Raw genomic sequence first — 26,408 nt, 5'->3', positions numbered from 1 at the left:
CTTCTCTGGATGATTCTCACAATTCTCGATGATTATCTTCAAAAAAATCCCATTTTCTAGAGAATTTTAATTCTTAATCTCGTAAATGGATAATTCGCGTGACAACAATTATAACAATTTTCCACAATTTAGCTTATCACTCGACATGAGGCCCATCATTCCCTGATCCACGAAACGCTTCCTCCATCCTACTTTTTCACGATGATATCCCAGAGGGGAGGAGGAGCTAGGAACGAGGATCGTGGCAATTCGCAACAAAGGAATCGTTATTATTAAATGGGAAAGAAGAAGCTCGGCGGGGGACATTGGTGGACAGTTCCCAGGAGGAGAGATGGATACGTCCAATCCAATCCGCAACGGCCGCCTCGCCACAGGCCTGAGGGTAATTTTTATAGAAGCCGCGATTCACCCGCACTTCGCCACCCCCTCCGTCGCTCGTCTTTCGAGCGAGTAATTTCTTCTTCTAGGATCCCTTTCCTCCCCAATCCTTAACCGGTGAACAACGGGGGCTTGGCTTCTTCTCTTTCTCCTCGATCGTTGTCGCGACACTCTTTTTCTCTCCTCCCGTTCTTCGGTTCCTCTGCTTCTTCCCCCTCTCCTCCTCTCCGCGCGCTTCCACCATCGGCGCCAAGATTCCAGATAAAGGCCGAGAGAAAAATGCGACCGAGTATCTCCTTCTCCCTACGTGGACGTAAACGATCTCTATGCGGATTAAAGATGAAGGAGAATATTCATGGAATTCGAGGCGAGAGAAAGTGGAATTGTGGCGAGACTTTGTTGATTTCGTAGCATTAATTGTATCGTGGTGGGTCTTCGTGAATTTAGAAATTAGGATCGATTTGATTAAACGTTTTTTTGCAAAGCGTAAAGTGATGGTAACTCTCGCTTAAAATTCGTTGTTAAAGTTTAAGTCTTGATTATTTGTACATGTATATGTATATGGATGGAGGAATGTGATGTATTGTATCCACGTACGAGATGAAAAATATGCATGAACGGGAGAAAGCTTAAGCCCGATTGTATATATATCATAGAGTTTTTATTTCGAGGCGGAAAGAAAGAATGGCCTCTCTGTTCACGATCCGCCATCAATTTCAGCCAGTTTAAACCGTGTTAAATTGCCGTTGGGCTTGATAAAAGGAACGAACGGCCAGGGCCTAGTTAGTTCCCATTACACGCTAATACCTGTGTAAATCGGTCCTTAAACAAGACTGGCTTCACAAAGGCACCAGCTGTCGCGTCAGGTTCTTAACTCTCGAGGCTTTCTTTTTTTTTTTTTTTATTACAACGATAGATGCAATTTTTTATTCGAGTCCTTCTTTAAATTCGATGAAGCTTCGGTTGTTTAATCTAATGTTAGAAAATTTCATACAAGTTGTCAAATCTCGTTTCGAGTTATGATATATTAAAATTCGTGTCTATTTCAGAAAGAAAGAAACCTCGGGCTGTTCTTAATAATTAGAATAAAATAATATAAGTATTATATTCGATCGTAAATTGACGTTTTTATTATTTTTTTCTTTCAGCAAAAACTTTCTTCATCTTCGAAATTGATTTATTGTTTGATTGTTTTATACGAAATTAGCATTAATATCTACGTGAAATTGTTATTTCGTTTAATTGTATGAAATTTGAATCGTTGAATTTGATGTACTGTTTATAACAACAATATTTAATATTTAATATTTCGAAGAATATTATTTTCTGTAGAATAATATATTTGAAGAATAAGAAAATGAACATTAATTCGTCAGAATTTTTACTGATGATAAAATATTTTTTTTGTTTCAGGTATGTACACTATTAACCATTTATTCTGATGATGAAAGGATTACGGGGTGAGTGTTTGTAGAATAATTTATTTGCATATACGTTTAATCGACACAGCATCTTGATCAAAAAAAGAAAAAATAAATGAATAAATAAAAGGAATTATCTCTCGGTATAAATAACTGGAGTATCAGAATCTGTTTGATTCTGAAAACATCCATTTCATCGTATCATCTTTTAATACAATAACAACGTAACCGTGTACACGATACTTAGCACAATATTTGCTTTTATCGTGTCGTGAAATATAAAGCAAGCACTGCAAACAACTTTGCATAAAGCGAAGCGAAACTTAAAGATTGAAGGGAAAAGGAAAAAAAGGAAAGCGATAAAAGAAGATCAACTACGAGCAAAAATCTTAAAAACCGTGGAAAGAAACGGAGATTAAGAATATTGTCTCACGATGAATGGAAAAATATTCGCTTCAACGTCAAATTTATTTCGATTCAACAAAAATTCACCGATTCTCCGAACCGTTATTCCTAATTTTTAAAACTTTTCCCCTCCTCCATCCCAATCTTTCTATCCATCTTGCCAAACCACGAATGTAACATCGGTAATATCATCCCCGGATCAATTTCTACGAATCCACCTGTCGATCGAGTCCTTGGCGAGCGATTCGATCCACCGCCTCTCTTGTCAGAACGCTCGTTAGCCAAAGATTTGTGACCACGGCCGGTGCCCATTAAGATGTAATAGCGCGGCTTGTTTCCTTTCCCACTATATTTTTCAACCGCGTAATCACCGTAAAATTCACCGCGCTTGCCGAGCCCAAACAACCAATTTGGAAACTTCTCGTTCTCCTTATAATAAAATCGATCTTAACCCTGCATTGCTCTCTCCTCCCCCTCTCCTCCCTCCTCCGAGTTAGTAAGTACCGGTCATTAAAAAAAAAAGTACGGAGAAGGGAAGAAGAAACGCGAGCTTCCGAATCCTCGATAATTCTGACCCCTTTTCTCCTCCAATTCGAAGGAGTCCATCGATAATCGTTGGAACGAAGAACGAGAGGAGAGTCTTTTGAACGAGGTTAGGTGTTTTTTAAGAGCTCTTAATGAGAGGGCGCTCGGCCTTCCCAACGTAAAAAACATCTATCCCCCCTCCATCTTAACGAGAATCCAAGGATAATTGCGAGCGCTAAGCGCGTTGGCTCGGCCGCTTTGACATTTGAAAGACGTACACGCCTTTTCTATTATTGCATTCTTTCGTTCCCCCCCCTCCTTTCGGTTCCTCCTCTTTTTCCACTCTTATCCCTCCTCCCTCCCCCTTCCTTCTTCTTTTTCCCCCTCCCCCCTCTGTGCCCCGCTTCAACGTCAATTTGCAGAAACTTACGTCCGAGTACTTGGATAAACGATCATTACGAAGTCGCTCTTACGTACCACTCTTCGGGAGAAGACTCATTAGTGCCGAGTAAGTGTTAGGATTCGTGAAGGCGAGAGACAGCTACGGTTCGACAAACTTCAACGCGCGTTTCAACGCGTTCAAGGTTTAATCGAGCAAATGAAGTAGCAGCCGCTTCTCTGTGTGTGTGTGTTTGTGTACGTGCGTGTATCGAGAAATATATTGTTCTTCGAGTTCTTCTTTGAAATTTGTGTTTCTCCATCTCGAGCGCAACCCCGAAAATAATAAATAATTTTACGTGTCGTTGAACGAAATGAACGGATGACGAATATATCAGATTGACGAAGATAGAGGAGAATGTTTAGAAATTTATATTATAGAACAGGGCTGTTATTCCTTTATTTTTCTTCTTTTTTTGTGTACGATATTTTCCCAGATCGTAGAATTCGATGAATCGGGGAGAATAAAGTATCAATGTTTCGAGACAAATATTTTTCGATATTATCCTCGTTGCGTATTCTTTGTGCCTCTCACGCGCTTCGTGCTCGATGTTTTAGTGCGCGTTTATACTTTATGCGCTGTTCGTATCATCTTCCAAAGACGTTCCTCTCTTACAGCGAGTAAATTTTTCACCCGATGCTGCTCTCGTGTATATACCTCTCGTATATATTCCCCTTCCAATTTTCTCTCCACGTCAACAATCAATGTTTTACTTTTCCCTTATATATTATATATTTCTTAAAAAAAATCTCTGTATCAAATTTCTAAAATATCACGAATAATGCATCCTCGTGGTACAATATCGATTAAAGATCCGAGCTATCGATGCGGAACGATACGATCGCGATCAAAGACGCGAAGCAGCAGAAGCACCGCCGGAAATACGCCGGGGTGGTGGTTGTTTCCCCCTTTCGGATAGATCGCGCGGGCTATATTCGTGGAACGAGGTAAGGACGAAAGGTGATGGCGAGGGGAAACGGATTAAAACCGCATCAAAAGCGGAATGGATATATAATTACATTAGTTCCGTGCTATCGGTTGAAAATAATAGGTTAGACGCGCTCTCGCGTATGGCGGACGATAATTAGGTTGTATCAGGTTCGTAAGCCGTGTTCTAAGCGGATGCGCAAACGTAGCTTCCTTCAAACACGTTACGCTTTAATGGCATCCCTATTATCTTTCGTTAATGCTGCCAAGTATTACAACAAAGTTTCGGGGGGGGGGGCTTAACCTTTTTTCCCCTCTCCTCTCTCTTTAACCTGTGTGTATATGTGTGTGTGTGCGTGTCTCGTTCACGACAAGAATTTGCTAGCGGCGATTATCGTAAAATATCGACTATACGCAGGATAGAGGGAGGGGTGAAAACATTTTAACGATATTGCAATATCAATTTTCGATAAAGAGGATAAAAATACTACTATCACTTGCGAACCGATCCGTACCTTCCTATATCATCGACACGACGGGGTTTTGGGTCGAAATTTTCGGTAACTACTCCCTCTCTGAAAATTTAAATTCTCGAAAAAAAAAAAGTGGAATATTTTCGAATAACGACGATGATATTTCGAACATCTGAAAAATTCACCGCTTTGGAAAATAATTTGGAAGAAAAGAAAGAGATTGAATGAAAGGGGAAATTTACTTTTCACGATGAATTTTAACAGTGCCGAGTTAGTTAATTTCGTGAATATATTTCGACATGTGTGCATCGAGAGAGGAGGGGGAGAAAGAGTATTCGTATCTGAGTTATGATCAATTTAATGAAATAAAGAAGAGAAGAGAGAGAGAGAGTGGATATAAAGGAAGAGAGATGGCGGGCTTTTACGTCTGCTCTCCCAATAAAATCCCACAGTTGCGCGGGACGAAATTATTTAAAGCAGACTTCTCTTTGAAATCATTCCCTCCGCGGGGAAGCCGCAATGAAAAAGGGACGAAGGGAGCATCTCCCTTTAGTTGAGCCGTAAGTGAGAGTCGTAAGAAAAGAAAGAGGAGAGTCCTGCGCTATAGGCAATTTGACTTTTCTGCCCTTTGAGTCGATGATCCCGGCTGTAAAGAAAGAATCAGTCCCGAGTAAACCACTCCAAGTGGAGAGAGCCTTTTGAATAAGGTAATGTCCCCGAAAAGAAATTTTTTTCTTTCTCCTCCTCCCTCTCGATACCTTTCTCTCCGCGACGTAAAGCCTTTAATCGGTTAAAAAATGCTTACCATTCCCTCCCTTCTATGAATATTTTCTTTCTACCATCCGACTTTGCATCGAGTTCGATCGGAAAGTTGTTGTTCTTACGCTCTTCTTACTCGGTTATATCGTACGATTTACACTCGTATGTAGGATAAAAAAATTTTTCCTCGCGAAATATGAACGTAATTTGAATAAGTTATATATTTCGCGAAGGAAGCAAATAAGCGAAATGAGCAAGGAAACTAAAAGGAAAAAGTGTATGGAAAAAAGATAGAAAGTTTTGACTTCATTTTTATTCCAATATCTTTGAAAGATGCTGTTCTAAAGCGATTGCTAACCCAGTTTCGACGAAGCTGTGCGTGTACTCACGATCGAAAAATACAGCGCGTGAGATCACGTTTCAAATAACGTTACGACAAAGTTGGATCCTCGTGGAGGATCGATGAGGATATATATAATACAAGTTCGTCGAAAATTCCAAGCGAACCGATGTGGCAATATCTTATTCCTCTCGAAGAACGCGATGTGTACAAGCTCGTGAAATTTCAAGTAGTAAATGAGGACACGGGCGGGCAATGCCTTCGACCATCGTACCACTTTAAAATTCTCCGCCATCTTTTTGCCCCTGGAATCCCTCTGAATCTACAAACTACCGGCCCGACCGCCGGCCAAAGAGTTTAATTTCGAAAGATACATGATATTTCGTGTCTGCTAATGGAAACACAGCGGGCTGCTGCAATTGACAACCGTCCGTTGACACGAAGAAACTTGCTCGAATAAATATCATGCGGAATTGAGAGAGTGGTTACAATTTCTCGACTCGTAACTACTTTTTTTCTCTTTCCTTTTTATACGTATACATACAAATATATACATTCGTATAACGTTGTACGTAAGATGCTCACATTTGAGGACAAGTGGAAGCTTGATGACAATCGAAGAAAAGATACAAGGAAAGATTATCGTGGAAAAATTGAAATTGTCATGTTAAAGAGGATTTGACGGATATTGGTATCGAAATACAAAGGGGTGGTGGTGCTACGAATCCGTCTGTAACGAAAAGAATGGCGGGGACATGGGCGAAACACGGTGGCAACAATCGGTTCGGGTTGCGTGAATTATTTTTTCAATTAACGCAGTCGAGAAGTTTTAATTAAAATTCAACTGGCGGCAGGTTGAAGAGGAGGGGAGAGGACACACGCGTGCAGTCTTCCATCCCAGCGCGGAACACAGCGTGGTGGTGGTTACGAGGCAACGAAAATATAGGAACCGAGCGAATAAATCTCTCTTCGTTTCGTTCCCCTCCCCCTTTCGCTTCGTTCTTCGACGGGAGAGCGGCTATTGAAATTAAATATCAACTAAATCTATTATTTGTTGCGCGTCGAGTTTGATTATCGGATAATGGGGGTGTACGAGATTCATAATGCGCTTTGTTTGTCCACGTCAAGTGGAGGAGGACGCGTTTCGTTGAAATATCTCGATGAATGCAGTTTAAAAAAAGGAAGAGACACTTCTTATTAGTAACGAGTGTATATATAAAGATGGGAATGAAATGAATCTCCATTGGCAACGTAGGTAATATCTTATTGGTTGAGTAATTATTTCACATTTCCGAGCGGAATATTTTAAAAGCGCCGAGATGAATGAACGAACGAACGAACGAACATCTCGATCGAAGAAAATTAAATTGCGGAATTACGTGCACGTGCAGTGAAATATATTCATTAATAAGGAAGCTGTAATTATAAATAAAACTTACGAGCATTGGTTAAAAATAGAAAAAATGACGGATGAGAAATAAAGGAGCGAATTATTTCATCTATCATTTCGTTTACAAAACGAGAAATAAGATTGGTTGATGGAGAAACAAGACGAAGGAATAAAGGAAAGTAAAAATGCGTGTACGGGATAAAAATCGAGGCGAGGAGTGAATAACCGAAAAAGCGATGGTGAATTTTTATCAATCGTCTCGTGATACGATCTTCCATTCGAAACCGTTTTATTAGGAAGAATTTCGTTTCTAGCCCGGCGTCATCTCCGTCCAGAAAGATAACGAAACTCGTCCCGAAACTAGTTCCACCGAGAGGGTGAAATTGGTATTCTCACCGACATCTGAATGTCGAGATTCGACGTTAGATTTTGGACACTGGGATATTAGCAGACGCGGATCTGAAGGGAAACGTGTTGGAATCCAGCCTCGGAAACGATCCTCTCCTCCCATCCTCTCTTTCCCTCCCTCCCTTCCAACCTATCCTAGAAGATAAGACTAATTACCATTGTAACCATTGCGGAATGGCTCGTATACATCATCCCAGAAATCTTAGAAACCCTTAATAATATCGCTGTCAGTCAACGTGTTACGTTACGTTCCAACAACGAATCTGTTAATCGGTGCTCAACCAATAACCGACTACGATGGAATCTTGTATTCATCAAACACAACTGTGTGAATTCTGTGTTTGATACCACATCGAAACTTCTTCTTGGAATCGACAAAATTGGAATAAAAAAGATTTCAACCATCATTCTATGAAATAGAATCCGACAAACCAAATTTCAATGACGAACGAGTCTTTCGAGTAGGAAGGAAGGAAGGAAGGAAGAAGGGTTATTCGTTAAAAATTCATCCAAGAGCAGGCGAAACTTCTAGCCGCGAATCGTTACGAAAATTTACAGATTATTTTAAATGCTCGGTTACCAAGTTTTTTCACCAAGGCGAAACTTTGCCCCCGTTATCTGGGGGTTTATGGTCGAGTGCCGTTCCCCTGAAACTGGGCCATCTTGAAGCGTGGCGCATCGATCCTCCCCCTCCCCTTCCCCCGGGACTTTCATAAAGAACGAGAGGAGAGGAAAACAAAGAGGGAGGTAGGAAGTGGGATACAATTCGGGAAATTGTAGCGGGCAGTGTCCGTCTAAAAGTAGTTCATTCCTCGAGGAAGGAGAGTGGATAAGTTGGTACATAGAGTGAACGCACGTAACTTGGGAAGAAACGAGGAAAATTCCACCCCTCGAATATTATTTTTAGAAATTGCATCGCATCGATGGAATAATTGCGACTGATTCTGTTTTATAGTTGAGAGAGAATTTACATTTCCGTGTTTGTCAATTGTAATCCATTTTGAATTTAGGAATGATAGTTATAATTGGACACGTTGGATAAGAAAATTTGTGCCCTCGATCCCTAAACACTCAAAGTGAAAATTCGTAATTCATAAATTCATGAAATATTAAAAAATTCGTGGAGAAATTTTCCCTTGCTATTTTGCACAGATGAAGGATGAAATCGATCTCGTACAAGTTGTCCATCGTCGCTACATTCCCTCGGATTCGATATCTATGGTGGTCGTCGAGTTGATTTATTTATACTGGCCAAGTCAGTGGGGAGGTCGAGATTCTTGACTTCGAGCCGGTCCTGGTCGGGTGACAAAGAGAGAGAGAGAGAGTCAGTGTCGGGAAAGTTGCTAACTTTATGCCCCGCTTGTTTAGATTGGGCAGGAAAGCGGTTCCCCGGTTCTCAGCATTGTTGGTAATTTGGCACCGACTTCGTTACCAACCAGCCGGTGCCGTCAACGATTTAGCTGTAATCACGAAGCCGGACGAGTTTCCTCAACTCTGAATCCCAAGAACGTTCAAGGTGTTCGTATAACCGTAGTTCGTATAAGCATTAGTCGAACCCTTTGGATCGAATCTAGCAAGACGGAATATCAACGCCAGCTGACTATGCTCGTTGAGCAGTTGACCTGGTTTCTACGTTTATCGCATGGAAACGCGCGAATGTTACAGTTGGTACGTGTTGGTGTAAGATTAATCGTTAATTACGTTGGCTGCTTGATATTTCATTAATCTCCACTAATCAATCAAAAACGTTTGGTTAATAATTACTTTTAAATTCATTTTTAAAATCATTTCCCGCGAATAATAAATCGCCTCTTAATTAATTGTTATTTTTACTTTCAAATTTGAAATTTACGTGAAATTTTAATCCTTCGAAGAGTTTGTTTCATTATTTCGAAGATTGAAAATTATTATTGCGGAACAATTGTTTTGTTCAATTAAAAGAAAAATAACAATTTTATGCGTATCTTTAATTGAATTGTAGATTCGATGTTAAATTTTATAACGTATTGTACTATAGAAACGTAAACTATGCATAAACTATTGTTGTAATAGCAGTTACAAATACAAACTATCGCTTTCAGGATAGTGAATCTTGCAAGCAGTTTGACTCGGTCATATTCGCACACTCTACTCTGTACATGATATATTTACAGCTTCAGTTTCTCTCAGCTTCCTGTAACTTATCGAGTATCTAGTTGGAACTTGGAAGGATAATGTAGGATTGTAGCGAGTATATATATATCGGTTGTAAAAGCGATATTCCAACTTGAAATGTAGATTCTCGACTCTCGGAGTGTTGACTCGTTAATCAATGCTCAACGCTTCGCACATCGATGCCATTTTATCAAAATGTTCCTCATATTTTCCATCTCTGATCGTGATGTAAGAAATATTTTAACGTACGTAGTTCTTTTATTCGAAACTTTTTCTCTCTCTCTTATACATATTTTAAATTCATACGATGAATATAATTTTAAAAACTGTGCAGAATTTCACATTTCACATTTATTTTAGTTCGATAGTATTCACGAGAAAAGTGAAAGAGTTCTGAACGGGAGAATATAATCATTTAAAATATATGTAATCTTCCCGCGGTGAACGTAGCGGCGCTCTGTAACGGCATGATGCGCGCGCAGCTGCGCCTGACTTCAAGCAGTTGTCGGTTCAAATAGCCCAGTGGGACGTAACTGAATTTTTCCTCGTTTTTAAGTGAAAGTTTTTGTGGGTTTTAGAATGTTTTGTGCAGTGTTTTATCATCAAAAGTTGAGTGTTATTGCTGCACGTGAACGAACGTTTCTACAACGAAAATGGATAACATAAAATACCAAGTATTAATAATACATTTAATATTGTAATTTCGGAGGTTAGATTTAAGAAAGCGAAATAGGAAACGATCGTTGCGTCAGCCAGTTTTATATATATATATATATATCTTTTAAAACTCGTCAATTAAGATATATTAATGAACCCAATTTAAAGTTTTTACAAAAACATTCGCGTTGGAAATGTTCGAGCACACTCGAAGTTTGTTAAAAATTTCTTTTTCAAAAGTTTCGTAAACTGCGCCAATATCCAATGAGAGAAATGCAGATGTTAACCTCGTCGTTATAAATAATTTTCGAGCATTTTCAATTTTTACGATTGTCAGGTGCGTGAAAAAGAAGGTTGGAGCATAAAAATTTATGAACCGTGAAAAGGAAAAGATATATACACGCTTACGTATACTTCACTTTTTACAAGTTATCCGGCAATCGTTTAGCCAACCATTCGCTTCATTTCCTCGCTATATACTCTCCAATAAGTTGGAGACGTCACGAGTTCTAGGGAACGAGTGGACTGTTTATACGGTTCCAATAACCGCAGAACAGTTGCCAACTGTCGCAACCGTCGATTTCCACGTTCCTTCCCTTCGCCCGCGAACTTACTTTCTCCCAATCTCACCGTTCGCAATGTAATCCCAATTTCGAAATTCTTCCTCGCATTCCGTGGGATAGCTTCATAGCCTAGACTTCCTTAATAAGAAGAAGCCAGTGGGGGGGACGGTACGTAATGGGACATGAAAAAAAAGGGGATCGATTAACTTTTTCACGGTTCGTGGGGTTCGTTCGAAATCGATACTTTATGCTTGCGATCGCTCGAGAAATTTACCGGAGAGAAAAAGGAATGTCTGAACGGTGTTTGTAAAATATGGACAAGTTTAATGAATACATATACATATGAAAAATTAAATTTTAAATTTTGATTCGATACAACGTACTTCTATATTCAATCGATTTTCTCGAAAAGTAAAAATTCAATTGTATAAAATTTTGTATTTAAACAATTCTCAAACTTGATTTATTCGAAAATGAATCTTCGAAATAGAAATAATTTTATTTCGGTTTGTTCTTTCGATCTTTGGTTCCATTTTAAATTGTTAAATCATTTGCACTTTAAATTAATAAAAATTAGAAAAAAATTACGCACGTCAAAATCTTTTTCGCTCTTTTCTCTGGGTTACACCGCGTGTTTAAACTGTTCATTGTTAAAGCAACGCGAAGTAAACTCCATTACGCTGACAGAATGCTCGGTTTAATCGCGATTTTCAAGGAATAGAAGAGCCTGTTCCATGGCGAAACGATCGAAGGAGGAGGAGGAGGAGGGGGAGGAGGCTGAGCTTTACGAGTCATACGATGACGTAGAGGGAAGTTGGAAGGTTGGCGTTAACACTTGACAAATTATGCTCTTCCTCCTCTTTCACCGGTGGCGGCGACGATCTCCATATTCAGAAGCGGCAACGACCACGCACCTCTTTTCCCATACGCCCATATTTAACGCGAAAACCCCTTTCTGAAACGTTGTTGTGTACAGCCCTCCTCGTCTAGCCTCTCGTAGAGCCGAGCCGTAATTAATAAGGAATAAAAGTAGTCGTAGCGACGGGGTGGATCGAATGAGTTTGATTAATCGCCCAGGCGTAGCATTGATGGATGGTCCCCCGGCTCGAAATCTCTCGAAAGCTTTATCTTGACCTCGATTAATACGCAATCTCCATAATCCTTTCGTTGTGTAAATTGGTCTGAATTCGAGGAAACGTCGTTAACGGCCCTCCTTAAAGCGAGGAGTTAATGTAGATAAATTGAAAACCTGTGATAACGCGAGCTTGAAACCGGATTTTTTAAAACGGCAACGGAATATTGTTCCTCGTTTTTTCGCCCGATAGTAAATTTCGATAAATTTCACGAAAACGTGTGTTATTTAAACGTGGAATAGCAGGAGCTTTGATGACTCGTGCATGATGCTTTGAATAATTGTTATATCAATTAATTACTCGTAGTATATCTTCATCGATCTCGTTTCTATGTTTAAAACGTGTGTGACAAATCGAAAAATTATCACCAAGAGGGAATAGGAATCACATTTTTATATACTTCAGGGAAATTCAGGCTGTCACGATAAATGATTCCTTTTTTTCTATCCCGACGATTGTCAATTTTCGCACGTTTCATCGTTTCTTCTTCTCTCGACCGGCCGAAATTGTATCCCTCGAATTGCGTGCGAGACGAAATTCGCGGAACGCATGTAAGATTAATCGCGACGCGCGAAACAGTCTGTTGCTCGCGACTGGAAACATGTGTTGCCCATTCGCCACGCTACTTGGGTGGCTCGCCTGGACCGGGGAAATGCTCGATTAACATTGAAATCGCGATATCCTGCCAGACTTTTTTCAGATGCTCTCCTATGCTTCGACAAATCGTCGAAGCTCGCGCGAGATCTCAAGATGGGACTATTAGCGAGTTCAGCAAGTGGAGGATTTTTAATAAAATATCCTCGTTGATATTAAATTGTCCCCTTGGATTGAAAGAAAGAAAAAGAAAATGGGAATTTTTATAAGATTCTGATATACATACTCGAAGAAATGTTATTGTTAATTATTCTTACAATAAAGGAAAATTTGGATGCTTTGAACATCGCTTTATTCCTTAGAGTTAATACGTACGCTTTATCGTTTTACTTCGAAGCAGAAAATTAATCACGCATAGGAGAATTTATTGCTCCACCTACTATTACCATCTAAAATGCCACTAACACGTGCATTAGCATGTTGTTAAGTGCATCGCATGTACATGCAGATACCGCAAAAGATGAGGTTAAAATATTGCCGCTCGCTGATGGTGGCGCGTGTTCGTTGAACAATTAACGTTAAAGCTACGATAATAACGCGAATATAACAATCTATTTTTATGCACGTGGTTACTTAACGACGCAAGGATCGTGATAAATTATTTCATTATCGGTGAAATATTTATTTCCATTTTTTTTTAACAAGTTGTAAATGTTGTAATTGCGACAGTCTATCAGAGATTTTATTCAATAGAACGTACAGATTCATTAGGCAAATTTTTATGAATTACATTAAAAATTGATTGAAAATATTTTAAGAAATTGGAGCTTGTACAATAATTTCGATTTGGTAAATCAATTAATTCATTCATTCATTCTAAAATGTACGTATTTAAATATACGTAACAATAAAATTGCAATAGAAAAATATAAAATATAAATAACAAATATTTTGTCTAGATTTGTCAATCTAGCAATTTTATTATGAAAAATTTCTTTCATCATCGGATATGAATGAAATAGCATAAACACGCAAAAAAACAAATAATACAAATTAATTTACTAATTTTCGTATTCCATAATTCCAACTTCGAAGATGGCGAATATAAGAAATGCAATCGATTATGCAACAGCCAAAATATCTCCACCATGTAATAATATAATTATACAAGATAAAAAGATAAAAATAAAAGTTATAAATATAATGTATGAGAGCAACTTTTATAAAAATTTCACTTCCTCTCTGATCTCTCAATTATTCAGGATTTGATTCGATAATTTCTCTCACATTTTTATCCCATCTTCGTGAGTACATCCATTATAACAAAATAAAGGGTGGAAAAGTTGCTGGAATATTTGTAATACCTATTAAAATTCCCCTGTAGTTTTTGTGCCAAGTCGGTGCAGATATCCTGATACATGAAAGAGTATTAGCTAAAATTCAAAACTATTGCAACTATTGATAGGAAGAGAGAAATACTCTGATGAAACCTGTGAAAGTGAATAAAAAAATACAATACGTTGGATACATTTTTATAATCAACAACAGAAAAAGAAGTTAAAACTGATTGAAACTTTCCACGAATACTTTCTACGAAATATTGCTCGAAGCGCAACAAATATAAGTAATTAGTTTCTTCATTTTCATATTTAACCAACGTGTGCAATTATTATATTAGGATAAATATAAGCCATGTTAGCCATATTTCAATGAGAGAAATATCGTGAAAAGTTTTTCAGGAAATTATATTCGGATTAAGCTCGTCATTTCTTAGATGCAAAAATGGGTTTACTTTGAAAAAGTTTCTTATAGAAATTACATTAAATTACGAATGGGAAAAGGATATATTCTTATCGTTATTATATGCTGAAGATAAATAGTTACGAAATGATTAAAATGATTAATTGTTTCGAATACTTAATAGGCGATACGAATATGAAAAATATAAAATGTTCTCACCAACCCATCTCTTCGATTTATCGCATTAATCGTTTCACGCAGTACGGCCGTTGCACCATTTATTTTCTTATCGATTGCGAAAATCTGTCTCGTCGTCTCCATAAATGCACCGATTCGTCGATGTTTATCGTTAACGACACGGCTGAAGTGTTGCCAGAGATGCGCGACTATCGATATATTAATATATTGTCGATGTGTTATTGACACTTAACCATATATCGTTGACATACGAGAGAATAGAAAGTTGATGAACACTTTCTTTTTCATCGGGAGATTTTCGTATCGATGGATGATTTTTGTAATTTTTCGTTCATCGTCGATATCGTGTTATTCAATGGAACAAATGTTTCGTTATTTTTGTTTCGTGAAATATATTTAAACGTATACATATACATAACAATAATGTATAAATAAAATAATTGCTATAAATTTTATCTCGTATAATTGAAAAACTGGAATCATTCCAACATTACTGTTCGCAGATTCATCAGTCTTTTCCGTTGGATACGATAAAATTATAAAATATTATTACTATTAAATATTTACTATACTTAAAAATAATTGAAAGTTATTATTATCGTATCCAAAGAAAGAAAAATCTATAATAATCTATAATAAATAATATTATTAGTAAAAATACATTTTTCACTATGAAATATAATGTTACAAATCAGTTTGCTAATTTTCTTCGTTCTCCTCGTAATAATTCCATTCTTGAATCTCTGCCGATCCAAAGATGGTGAATACAAAGAAAGCAATCATCTGTCCAATAACAGCCAGCCAAAATGCGTATCTCCATCGTTCCATGGTATGCTGCGTTATAAACGTGTACCGCATTAATGAAAGATTTAAGAAAAAATTTCCATAATTTGTGATAATTATTGAATACGTAATTAATCGAAAAATCTCGATACAATGAAAAAAAAATTATATAGAGATAGGGATATCAATTATTACAATAATAATTTGTCGTTTGTTGTACTAAATTTAATATTCGGATATTTTTCTTCTTTGATATTCTCATCTCTTACCCCGTCATGCGTAAATAGGCTCACTACGGCAGGGAAAATAAAGGCTGGAAGTGTTCCCGGCGTGTTCGTTATACCCATCAAAATTCCCGCGTAATTCGGCGCCAAATCGTTGTGGTTGCAAAGAAATCCGACGAAGCTTGTACCGGTGAACATCATGCTCGATATCAACAGTACGACAACTACTGCCCTATTGCAACCGATATAAGCGATAATGAGGAGGAAGATGCACGGTGGGATGCAACCTGCGAAAGTGATGGAGAAACGTGTACAAATTTTAAGTATTGGATTATAATAAAGGAAAAAGAAGAAAGTGGAAGAAAGTATATCGAGTATGAACGAAATAGAGGGAGAACTTGCTTATAAACATTACGATCTTTCGCGCCATTGTCTGATCCCAATAGTTCCTCAGTCTGCCCCAGTCCAGTATTTCTCCCAAAATCGGGTTCACTATTGCGCTTAAGAGATACGGCAAGCAGCTTAGGATTGCGTTCTGCGTAATTATCAAAACGAAATCGATATTGGCGAATCTTTATAATTCAAACCAAATGATTCATAAGTCATTTCCATAAGCGATTAAATTAATATTGATATAAATGTTAAAGTCTCTCGATGAAAGAAAAAAAGGGGCGTAAAAGAAATTACGAGGATATATCGAATGATCGAGACTCACGGATTGAATGTCGAATCTCAGAATCTTGTTCATGTATAACGGTAGCTGCGTGAGCAGGAAGTACCAGGCAAAATTTCCGAATAGATTGGTGAAGATCAGGGCGATAAACGGGACCGACGTGAAAATGGCTTTCCACGGCACCTTCGTCGATTGAAGTCCACGATGCCCGTACGAGCTCATGATGTACTCCCTCTCCTCCTTCGATATGTACACTTGAGTTTCCGGGTTATCGCCGAAGAACAAGTAGAACACAAGGCACCAGATTAACGGGAGGAAACCGTGTATGTAAAAGATCTCCTTCCATCCGAACGCGTGCAGTATCATTCCTGACGTCAATATAGAGATGACGGTGCCGATCGATATTCCGGAATAAATAATACCGAACCATAAACTCTTCTCCTCGTAAACGATCCATTTGCCGACCAGGATAGCGACGATGGGAAGATTAGGCGCGCTCACCACACCCATGACGAATCTCACCAAGTAAAATACCCACAATATGGGCGCCACCAATGGCACTAACAGTGTCAAAATCGCGTTCCCCAACACGCAGATCAGCAGAACGTTCTTTGTGTTGAAACTGCAAGATATATCGTAAGATTTTGCAAATTGTTTTTTTTTTACTAATAATAATCTTCTATTTTTTTATCAAATGAATTATTTTTATTGGTCGAAATATCGATATATAAATCTTAGGATTTTGAAAGAACGTAAAGAAATTTTCGAGATATATTGAATTTTTTTGAGGTTACAAGAATACATTTAATGAAATAGTTTTATTTTTCAAGTATAGTCATTTTATCGTATTCGACCGGGATCATCTACTACGATTCAAATTTGAAAAATAATCCTTTCGAAGGAAATTAATTATTAATTACTTTCACTTACCGATCCGCGAAATATCCGCACGGAAACATGCCTATTAAATAACCGATGAAATAGGAACTAATAACGAAACTTTGTTGCGTCGAAGTCCATTTGAACGGACCTTGTATATCGATAATTCGGGCTATAGGTTCAAAATCACATTCCTCCGACGCGTCGTTTTTATCATCTTTATATTTAACCATGCCTACGACGGCTACGGTTATGTTAACTTTCAGCCCGTAGATGATCATGTTCGCGATGCAGATCATTAATGCGAATATATATCTCACGTATCCCACTAGTTTTGCAAGAAATATAAATTGTATGTATAATGGATAAATTTTGTTTTCAATGAGAGGAAATATTCATTGAGAGAAGTTTTTTAATATCTTCTTGAAAATTACTTTTGATACCTTAATTAAGGTTAACTTTAATTTGTACATCATTCTCAAAAGAAAAAAAAGGAGACTTTTCTTTGAAAACTTTCACGTTAAAAATTACGTTAAACAATAAAAGAAGAATCTTTTCATTATTATTATTATTATTATTATTGATAAAGATAAATGTATTAAAATTAATTGTTTTTGAATACTTAATAATGGGAGATTAAAGGAAATTTGTTCTCGCTAACCCATCTCTTTGATTTATCTCATTAACGTGCACTACGTTTCTCATAGTATCCGGTAGAGTAGAGTTGCATGTCTATCTCTCTTATTTCGATCGCAAAAATCGGTCTTGTCAGCTTTCATACATGCACCGATTCCTCCGACGTTTATCGAATTATGGTTAACGATGCAACCGACTGAAGTGTACTAAAGATCTCCGACTATCAATTATTAATATCGATAATACCCTTATTGATATCGTAACGATATATCGTTATGATGATATTCTTCAAGAATTTGTTTTCTTCTTCGTGCGAGAATTTCGCAGATTGTCGCAAAATTCACGATCTAATTATAATAATAAGATTTGTCACATTGTGATAATATTTTCGTATCCATTGGATGGTCCTTAATTAATCGATCTTCATTAAGGATCTCGCGATAGAAATAAAATTTTATTACAATTGATATTAAGATTATGATTTTAACAAAATTGTGTATAATAATTCTTATTTTTGTGTTTCGAAGGTTCTCCAATTTTGATAGTATTACGTATGGAATTTTGGAAAAGTAGAATCTAAGGGAAATATAATGGTTCTTTTTTTTTAAATTTTATTTGAATTTATTGTAGTTGATTATAATAGATATGTGAATCTGATACGATCACGAATATCAAATATTAATTCTTAGAAATTACTGAAGATAGTTTCTATATAATTTTATGTTATTGAATAAAAAAGAAATGTTTTACTAAAATAAATATTTATTATTTTCCATGTACATACAATAATGGGTGAATAAAATAATTAAAAGTTTCAAAGATTACAATAGAAAAGAATAATACTTTCAGTGCTATTATTCTTTGCAGATTCGTCAATCTTGTAAATTTTTTTTTTTTTTTTCTTAGATACGACATTCGATAAATTCACATTTATTATTACTATTAATAAAACTTATTAATTTTTGTATCCAAAGAAAATAATCAGAAAAATTTATATAATAATAGTATCGGTAGAAATGCATTTTTCGTTAATTTAAATGGTATATAATAATAGAATTAAGATAAAAATATAGGGTTAAAAATTAGGTTTGATTATTATCATTTAATCCCTCATAATTCCATTCTTGGAATTATTTACTATACTTAAAAATAATTGAAAGTTATTATTATCGTATCCAAAGAAAGAAAAATCTATAATAATCTATAATAAATAATATTATTAGTAAAAATACATTTTTCACTATGAAATATAATGTTACAAATCAGTTTGCTAATTTTCTTCGTTCTCTTCGTAATAATTCCATTCTTGAATCTCTGCCGATCCAAAGATGGTGAATACAAAGAAAGCAATCATCTGTGCAATAATGGGCACCCAAAATGCGTATCTCCATTGTGCCATAGTATGCTACGTTTATAAATATATTGGATTAATGAAGATGAAGAAATAGTTTATATATTCGTGTTAATTATTAAACCATATTAATTATCAGAAAGTCTTGATATAATGGGGGGAAAAAAAAAACAATATCGGATAGAAGTATTGATATATTTAAAAAGTTTCATCTCTTACCCCGTCTTCTGTAAGTGCGCCCACTATGGCGGGCAAAATAAAGGCTGGAAGTGTTCCCGGCGTGTTCGTTATACCCATCAAAATTCCCGCGTAATTTGGCGCCAAATCGTTGTGGTTGCAAAGAAATCCGAGAAAATTGGTACCGGCAAACATTACGCTCAACATCAATAACACGACAACTATTGTCCGATAGCAACCGATATAAGCGATAATGAGGAGAAAAATACACGGTGGGACGCAACCTGTGAAAATGATCAAGAAATATATTGAACATTTTTTTATAATTTTTATACAATACAATTAAGAAAATAGGAAAGAGTATATATAAAGAGAGAACTTGCTTGTGAACATTGCCATCTTTCGCGCCATCGTCTGATCCCAATAATTCCTCAGTCTGCCCCAATCCAATAGTTCTCCATAAATCGGATTCACCATTGCGCTTAAGAGATACGGCAAGCAACTTAGAACTGCGTTCTGCGTAATTACCAAACGATACATAAGATAGTGACAATTCTTACAATTAAGTTATCGATTATATAAGTAATACATATGATTATATAAGTAATTAAGAAGAAGGTGTTACATGCTTGTACGCTTGCTTCAACTGATACAATATATATTTCATTTATTACATTACCATATTCTTTTCATTGTTCGGTCAAATATTAACTTGTAGTATCTCGGTTAAAAAAAGAAATCTATACTAAATTATTCTTAGATTTAGAAATGAGAAAATGAACTCACGGATTGTATATCGAATCTCAGAATCTTGTTCATGTACAAGGGTAGCAGCGTAAGCAGGAAGTACCAAACATAGGTACCGAATGTATTGGTCAAAAGTAGGGCTATAAACGGGACCGACGTGAAAATGGATTTCCACGGTACTTTCATCCTCTTCGATTCAACGCCACGGTGCCCGTACGAGGTCACGATATACTCTCTCTCCTCTTCCGTTATGTACTTTTGCGTTTCCGGGTTATCGTCGAAGTACAAGTAGAATACAAGGCACCAGATCAACGGAAGGAAACCGTGTATGTAAAAGATCGCCTCCCATCCGAGGCCGTGCAGTATCATTCCTGACGTCAATATAGAGATGACGGTACCGACCGATAGACCGGAATAAATAATACCGAACCATAAACTCTTCTCCTCGTAAACGATCCATTTACCGACCAGGATAGCGACGATGGGAAGATTGGGCGCGCTCACCACACCCATGACGAATCTCGTGATGTAAAGTAGCCACAACAGGGGAGCTACTACTGGAACTAACATTGTCAAAATCGCGTTCCCCAATATACAGACCAGCAGAGCGTTCTTCGTGTTGAGACTGTAAGATATATTTGTAAGACTTTGCAAGCTGTTTTTTTAATAATAATAATCTTCTAGTTTTTTATGAATTCGATGAATTATTTTTATTGATCGAAATTGATATATATATAAATCTAAGATTTTGAAAGAACGTAAAGAAATTTTCTTTTATCGCGAACGATTCGTGTTAAAGATATATTGATAATTTTTTAATGGAAAGGAACGTTTTATTTTTCAAGTATACCCATTTTATCGTATTCAATTAAACTGGGTCATTTTTGTTCAATTTTTTTTTTGAAATAATATCCAATTTATCATCCATTACAATTTGGAAAACTCAAATTTACTCGATTAATTTAAATTGTTTACGCTTACCGGTCTGCGAAATATCCGCATGGAAACATGCCTACCAAATAACCGACGAAATAAGAACTGACAACTAAACCTCGTTGCGTCGAAGTCCAATCGAACGGACCTTCTATGTCGACAACAACCTCGACATCGTGGAAACCGCATTCGTCCGAGGCGTCTGACACTTCGTCTTTATGCTTCACCATGCCTACGACAGCTACGGCTATATTGACCTTCAACCCGTAGACAATCATGTTCGCGACGCAGATCATTATGGCGAAGAAATATCTCACGTATCCCGCTGTGGTTGCGAAAAATATAAGTTGTATATTGGAATTCGTTTGAATCGAGGAGAAATTTTTCGTACGAAAATTTTCAATCTCTTTCTCGATATTATTCGCATCGGACGTTAGGTTAACCTTGATTTGCGTGATCAGGAATCAGGAAAAAGAATCGGATATCGTAAATTTATATTTAATGCATTGAAAATTTTCGCAAAGAATTTCACATTGGACAAATAAATAAAGCGGTATAACGGTAAAGTTGCGAGTATTTATATAATTGATTCGTTTTGATTACTTAATTGGACGATAAGGATAGTTAATTAAAAAATAATTTGTTCTCGCTAACCCATCTTCTTTCTCTTCTTTAATTCAGTTTCGACGGATTTCAATTCAAATTTCGATTGTTATTTGTGTATTTTCTTATCAATCTCAAAAATCAGTCAACTCCATGCATCCATCGATTGATTACTCGTCGAATTATGGTTAACGATGCAATCGATTGAAGATAGTACGAGAAATGTAGTTTTTCGATTATTGATATTTTATCGATATGTCTTATTCGTAATTAAAATATCATTCAGACAATAAATGGAATCAATTGACGTAGAATGTATTTAAATTAATTATTATTTTTTATATATTATAGATATAACATATATTTTTATTTTAATCAATCCATATAATATTAAACAAGACTAGATGGTCCAGCTCTTGAAAACATAAGTTTCCTTTCGATCACGAAAATCGACTCCGTGCATTCATCCACTTTTCGATGTTTATGGTTGAATTTCTTCTTATTCGATTGATGAGATTGAATGTGGCGTCATTCGAATCAGTTTCTTTTGTTTTCAATATTAACATTGGATTTCGAATCGATTATGCGATTAGGCAAGTTCAGTTCTTCAAGACATGCAAATACTTTTTGTCATTCATGAATCCAGTAGATTATTGCAAAATTTTTTTTTTTGTTTTATACTTTTAAATTACACAGTTTCAAAGGTTCGATCACTCGTTTTTGTATCCAATGTGGCGATATCGTTCTTATTTAACATACGGTGACGATGTTCAAAGAGGTATCGACCGCTTAAAAGTTTTTATTGTGCGACGTCAACCTGTTGAATGCTTCTCTACTGTATATACATTACATTTCCACCGCTTACTCTATGAATCTAGTGACATTAGCGATTCCTATCAACGGTTAAATCGTCATAAATATCGAATAAACGCGTTCCTGCATGTGAAAATTTCAGTCGCGCACAACGATTAGCTTTTCTGGAATGGAAACAAATCGGATTCATTGGTATGTTCGTGGTATGCCAGTGAATTGTTTGGAGTATAGTAGATAGAATTCTTCGTCGCGTTGTACATTTCCTTTATTTCGCGATGAAATATAACGCGAAATTGTGAACGGTGAATTTTATTAACCGTGTTTAACCGTGTCGATGTTTTACAATCGACGAACGAATTTACGGAGATCAGTGTGAAAATATTTTCAAAATTTTCAAAATTATTTTTAGTTTAATTAATTAAAAGTATATAAAGTACAAAATAAATTTGAAACGTAGTTATATAGAAATATTAAATTATTCTTCGCGTCACAAAATCTTAATTTTAATTCAAAAGCCAATCCCTTTTTTCTCCGCCCCTTCACTTTCCACGTTCACTTCCTTTAAAGTGAATTCGTAACGACGAATGCTAAATATCCAAAATCAAAGTTAATAGATCTTCTAAATTAATACCGGATTCTCAGAAATTATTAAATTATGCGCATACATCAGTTACGCTGATATCTTGATACGTTTAATCCAAGTGGAACTTATTGGATATAATGGTTTATACATTTATCACGCTCCATTTGCGATTTGTTTAATAAGAGAATAAAATTAGGCTTGCCTCATTTCACGATTCATATTACACTATCTGTTTGATCTGATACAATGTAATATTTAGATAAATCGTTTAAACAAAATCTCTCGTGCTCAAGTATTTTTCTAATTACGATAAATATACATTTATAATTATGCATAATCCTTATCATATTATCATAAAACCGCGTCATATATAATTAATAACTCGACGAGATGATTTATCACGAGAAATATCGTATCACTGTATAACAAAAAAAAAAAATGTGACGCTTAACGTACAATTTTTACAAAAAACATAATCTCGTGCTTCGTGTCTAAACCTTCGTGTCTAATATATTACACCATATATTACAGAAAACCAGATATTCTCCAACCTATGCTCGCGCTTACAAATCATTCTTTCGCGCGATCGATCCGGGAAAGGAAAATTTACCTGCTCCTTTCATGCATACCGGCCGTCTCTCTGCACACGTTCGACAAACGTGCATCTGTAACGAGCGGAGGCCGATCGATACGCCGCCTGAGACTCGCTTTAAACGTCGGCTCTTTTCACGTCGCGACGCAAAACGACAACCGTGACGAAATGTTTCGCGGGGGCGGGGGCGGGTAGGATAGGGGGTGATTACGTCGACAGCGTGCCGTGAGACGGATGACGCGGGTCTGAAAAAGGGCGACCGTATAAGATCGAGGCAAACCATCTTCTTCGTTCGTTCCTTCGAATCGAGGGACGAACGTTCGCGGGACGCGACGAATCGCGAGGAAACGCGAGTTCCACTCGAGAAAGCGCGAGGCCTCGACGCGTTAAAAATGAACGCGCCATCGCGCCCGGTCGAGAATAGACCGAAGAGAGAAAGAGAGAGAGAGAGAGGGAGCGGGAAGAGGAGGATCGTGGAGGAGGAGGGACGAAGAGGAGAGGACGACGGGTTCTGTAAGAAGAGACAACTCGTTTCACGACGGCTCACGGGCGCGAAGAGCTGTCCGAGGCGCGGGGACAGCGATGCACGGTGACCGATTAGACGGTGGAAAATCCCCGATGGATGGAACCGGTCCGAGAGGATTCGAGGCCCTCGAGATGTGGCGCATTGTCGGCGGTCCTCGCCGTTGGTCAAGCCACTTTGCCGTCTTACGATTCCCTCCGCAGTGCAAACACCGTGGAACCGGTGGAAAAGGGCGCAACCTACTCGGAATAGAATCAGTCAAAAGGCTGACACTTCTCGCCGCTGGAATACCAATTAGCCGGTGGAAGTCCGTTCTCCTCTAACAAGCGCGCGATGCTCTGTTGGCGTTCCTCGTGCCCCACTCGTCGGACCACCTAGCGCGAAAGTGAAGCGATACGAGGCGAGATCGCTCGAGACTGCGTCTCCTAATTATAGGAGACGTTCGACAACTTTTCTTATTTTTTTATCGCGGAGGTCCTAGTAACTAGTTCGATTTAAAAACGAATGTTGGGATGGAAAAATTGATCAATGCCTTTATATATGGAAGAGGAACAAGAGGAATCTCTGTTAAAGTTAATAAAAACCTCGTAACGTGAGTATGCAAATTCGAAATTAATTTTTATAATCTTGTCTCTAAGAATTCCAATAGAAATTTATCTCATCCTCGTTCCATACATTCTCTCGTAAGTTCTTACTTCCGGTTAACAATAACATAACTGATTCATAAATTCGAGAACCCATCTTATCCCATTTTATCCCTTGAAACGAGATGAATCGGGTCAGGAAATCTTCTAATAGATACCAGTTGCGAAGGAAGGGATGGCGAGCGAAAAAACGGATCGTAAAGGCATCGTGGAAATTTCATGGGCGCGAATTTATCGTGTTGCTGGTAAGGGAACGAGCTCGACGACGACGACGACGACGTGCCGTGCCATGAAAATCTTGGATCGTCATGATTTCGCGCCGACGCTACGTCGTCGCGAAGGAGGGACGGAAATAGCGTGTACATTTTTCACGGGCAATTCGAGGGAAAAGGAAGGCTCGCGAAACGTAGCGGCATCGTGCGGTGTGGGATGCATTATTCGCAAGGGAAGAGTACGAGGCTTTTCGAGTACACGTTCGTCGCTGTTTCAATAAACTCATGGGAATCGGCAACGCGTGCGATAGATTGTGTATCGCTAAAACCTGGTGGTGGTGGTGGTGGTGATGGTGGTGGTGGTGCTGGCAGCGACCCTGAAATATTAAACGATCGGGCACCGAGTGCAGTACACGCGCGTGTTCTCTTCCATCCCCGCGCGCACACACACACACACACACACACACACACACATACACGTGTCCTGGCGTGCACGTACACCATCGCACCGTGCACCGTCGTCCCAGTATTTCACCGGACCGCCATATACTGGCATATTAGCCAGGCTCTGATGTCGCCGCGTGTATAATTAGCAAGATGCTCCCGGGTTAAACGTGCATACGATAAATATTATAATTAACCGGTGTTAGAGCGGCGTGATGCGATTCCTTCGACGATCCTAGCTGATTCTTCGACGAGGATTTTTCGAATTAAAAAAAAAAAAAAAAAAAAAAAAAGGAAAGAGGAAAAAAATGGAAAAATGTGATTTTCGATTCGATTGGCGAGTGTCATGGACGGTATTTATGGATGGGTCGGTTTACGCGATAGAAGCAATTTAAATCGCCGGTTCTTTGATGCGAATGAAGATTCGTTTTATGGTAGATCTGTTTGTTCAAACTTTGCGTCCAATTATTGAACGTGATTGGTAAATATTAGAATATTACGTTACCAAGGGATATGTTTCGGTATTAAAGCTATCGATGCATCGGGTGAATTATATTCGAGTTATAGAACAATTTCGATATTTGATCGTATGATATCCCGTTCAAATAATTCGTTTCGTTCCGTACGCGCGGGAGATACTTTGCGATTCTAATTAACGGCGATAATTACGCGAAAGTAAATCGGTGATTTGAATTGAAAAAAGAATAAATATTTCACAGGTAATTTTAATCGCGAAAGATCAAAGTTATCCCTCCAATAATAATTTATAAAAACTCTCTCTGATAAAAAGTCTTACCATCGCTGATAAAATCATTCCATATTTGTTCTCAGGTTAGAATAATTCCACGCACGAGAGAAACCACAAACACTCTTCAAAAATTCCTCCTCGAACACCGTCTCGAACTCTTCTCCTAATCGCGAACCGAATGTTTCGAGCCGAATCAAATTACACGGCGCCGCTGTATCGAGCGTGTACCTTCCCCGCTCGGTGTCCAGTAAATATTACAATTAGCCGGCTCGTGGTGGTAACGATGTAACTCGTTTACGCGGCGGTTCCCACCAGCTCTCTCTCTCGACGTTAAATAGG

The 26,408-nt window shown here is 37.6% G+C and overlaps 3 protein-coding genes across 3 annotated transcripts in view; 1 reads left to right on the top strand and 2 right to left on the bottom strand.

Moving 5' to 3' along the window:
- LOC113219185 overlaps positions 1-26,408 on the top strand; it is a 491,184-nt gene that overhangs the window by 132,219 nt on the left and 332,557 nt on the right. The window lies entirely within an intron of this gene.
- Positions 15,124-17,389, bottom strand: LOC726560 (putative inorganic phosphate cotransporter). The gene is made up of 5 exons (XM_001122287.5): positions 17,115-17,389; positions 16,227-16,806; positions 15,914-16,046; positions 15,557-15,798; positions 15,124-15,338 (listed from the first exon to the last, which is right to left on the bottom strand). Exons 1-5 carry the CDS (start codon positions 17,360-17,362, stop codon positions 15,204-15,206), a joined length of 1,338 nt encoding a protein of 445 aa, XP_001122287.2. The 5' UTR covers positions 17,363-17,389; the 3' UTR covers positions 15,124-15,203.
- LOC726545 (sialin-like) lies at positions 18,882-21,366 on the bottom strand. Its single transcript, XM_001122272.5, has 5 exons — positions 20,956-21,366; positions 20,014-20,599; positions 19,611-19,743; positions 19,270-19,511; positions 18,882-19,104 (listed from the first exon to the last, which is right to left on the bottom strand). Exons 1-5 carry the CDS (start codon positions 21,201-21,203, stop codon positions 18,970-18,972), a joined length of 1,344 nt encoding a protein of 447 aa, XP_001122272.2. The 5' UTR covers positions 21,204-21,366; the 3' UTR covers positions 18,882-18,969.

The sequence above is a fragment of the Apis mellifera genome, linkage group LG1, assembly GCF_003254395.2.
Source record: "Apis mellifera strain DH4 linkage group LG1, Amel_HAv3.1, whole genome shotgun sequence".
NCBI lineage: Eukaryota > Metazoa > Arthropoda > Insecta > Hymenoptera > Apidae > Apis > Apis mellifera.
The sequence above is the reverse complement of the archived record's forward strand: the minus strand, read 5'-3'. Positions and strand labels throughout refer to the sequence as shown.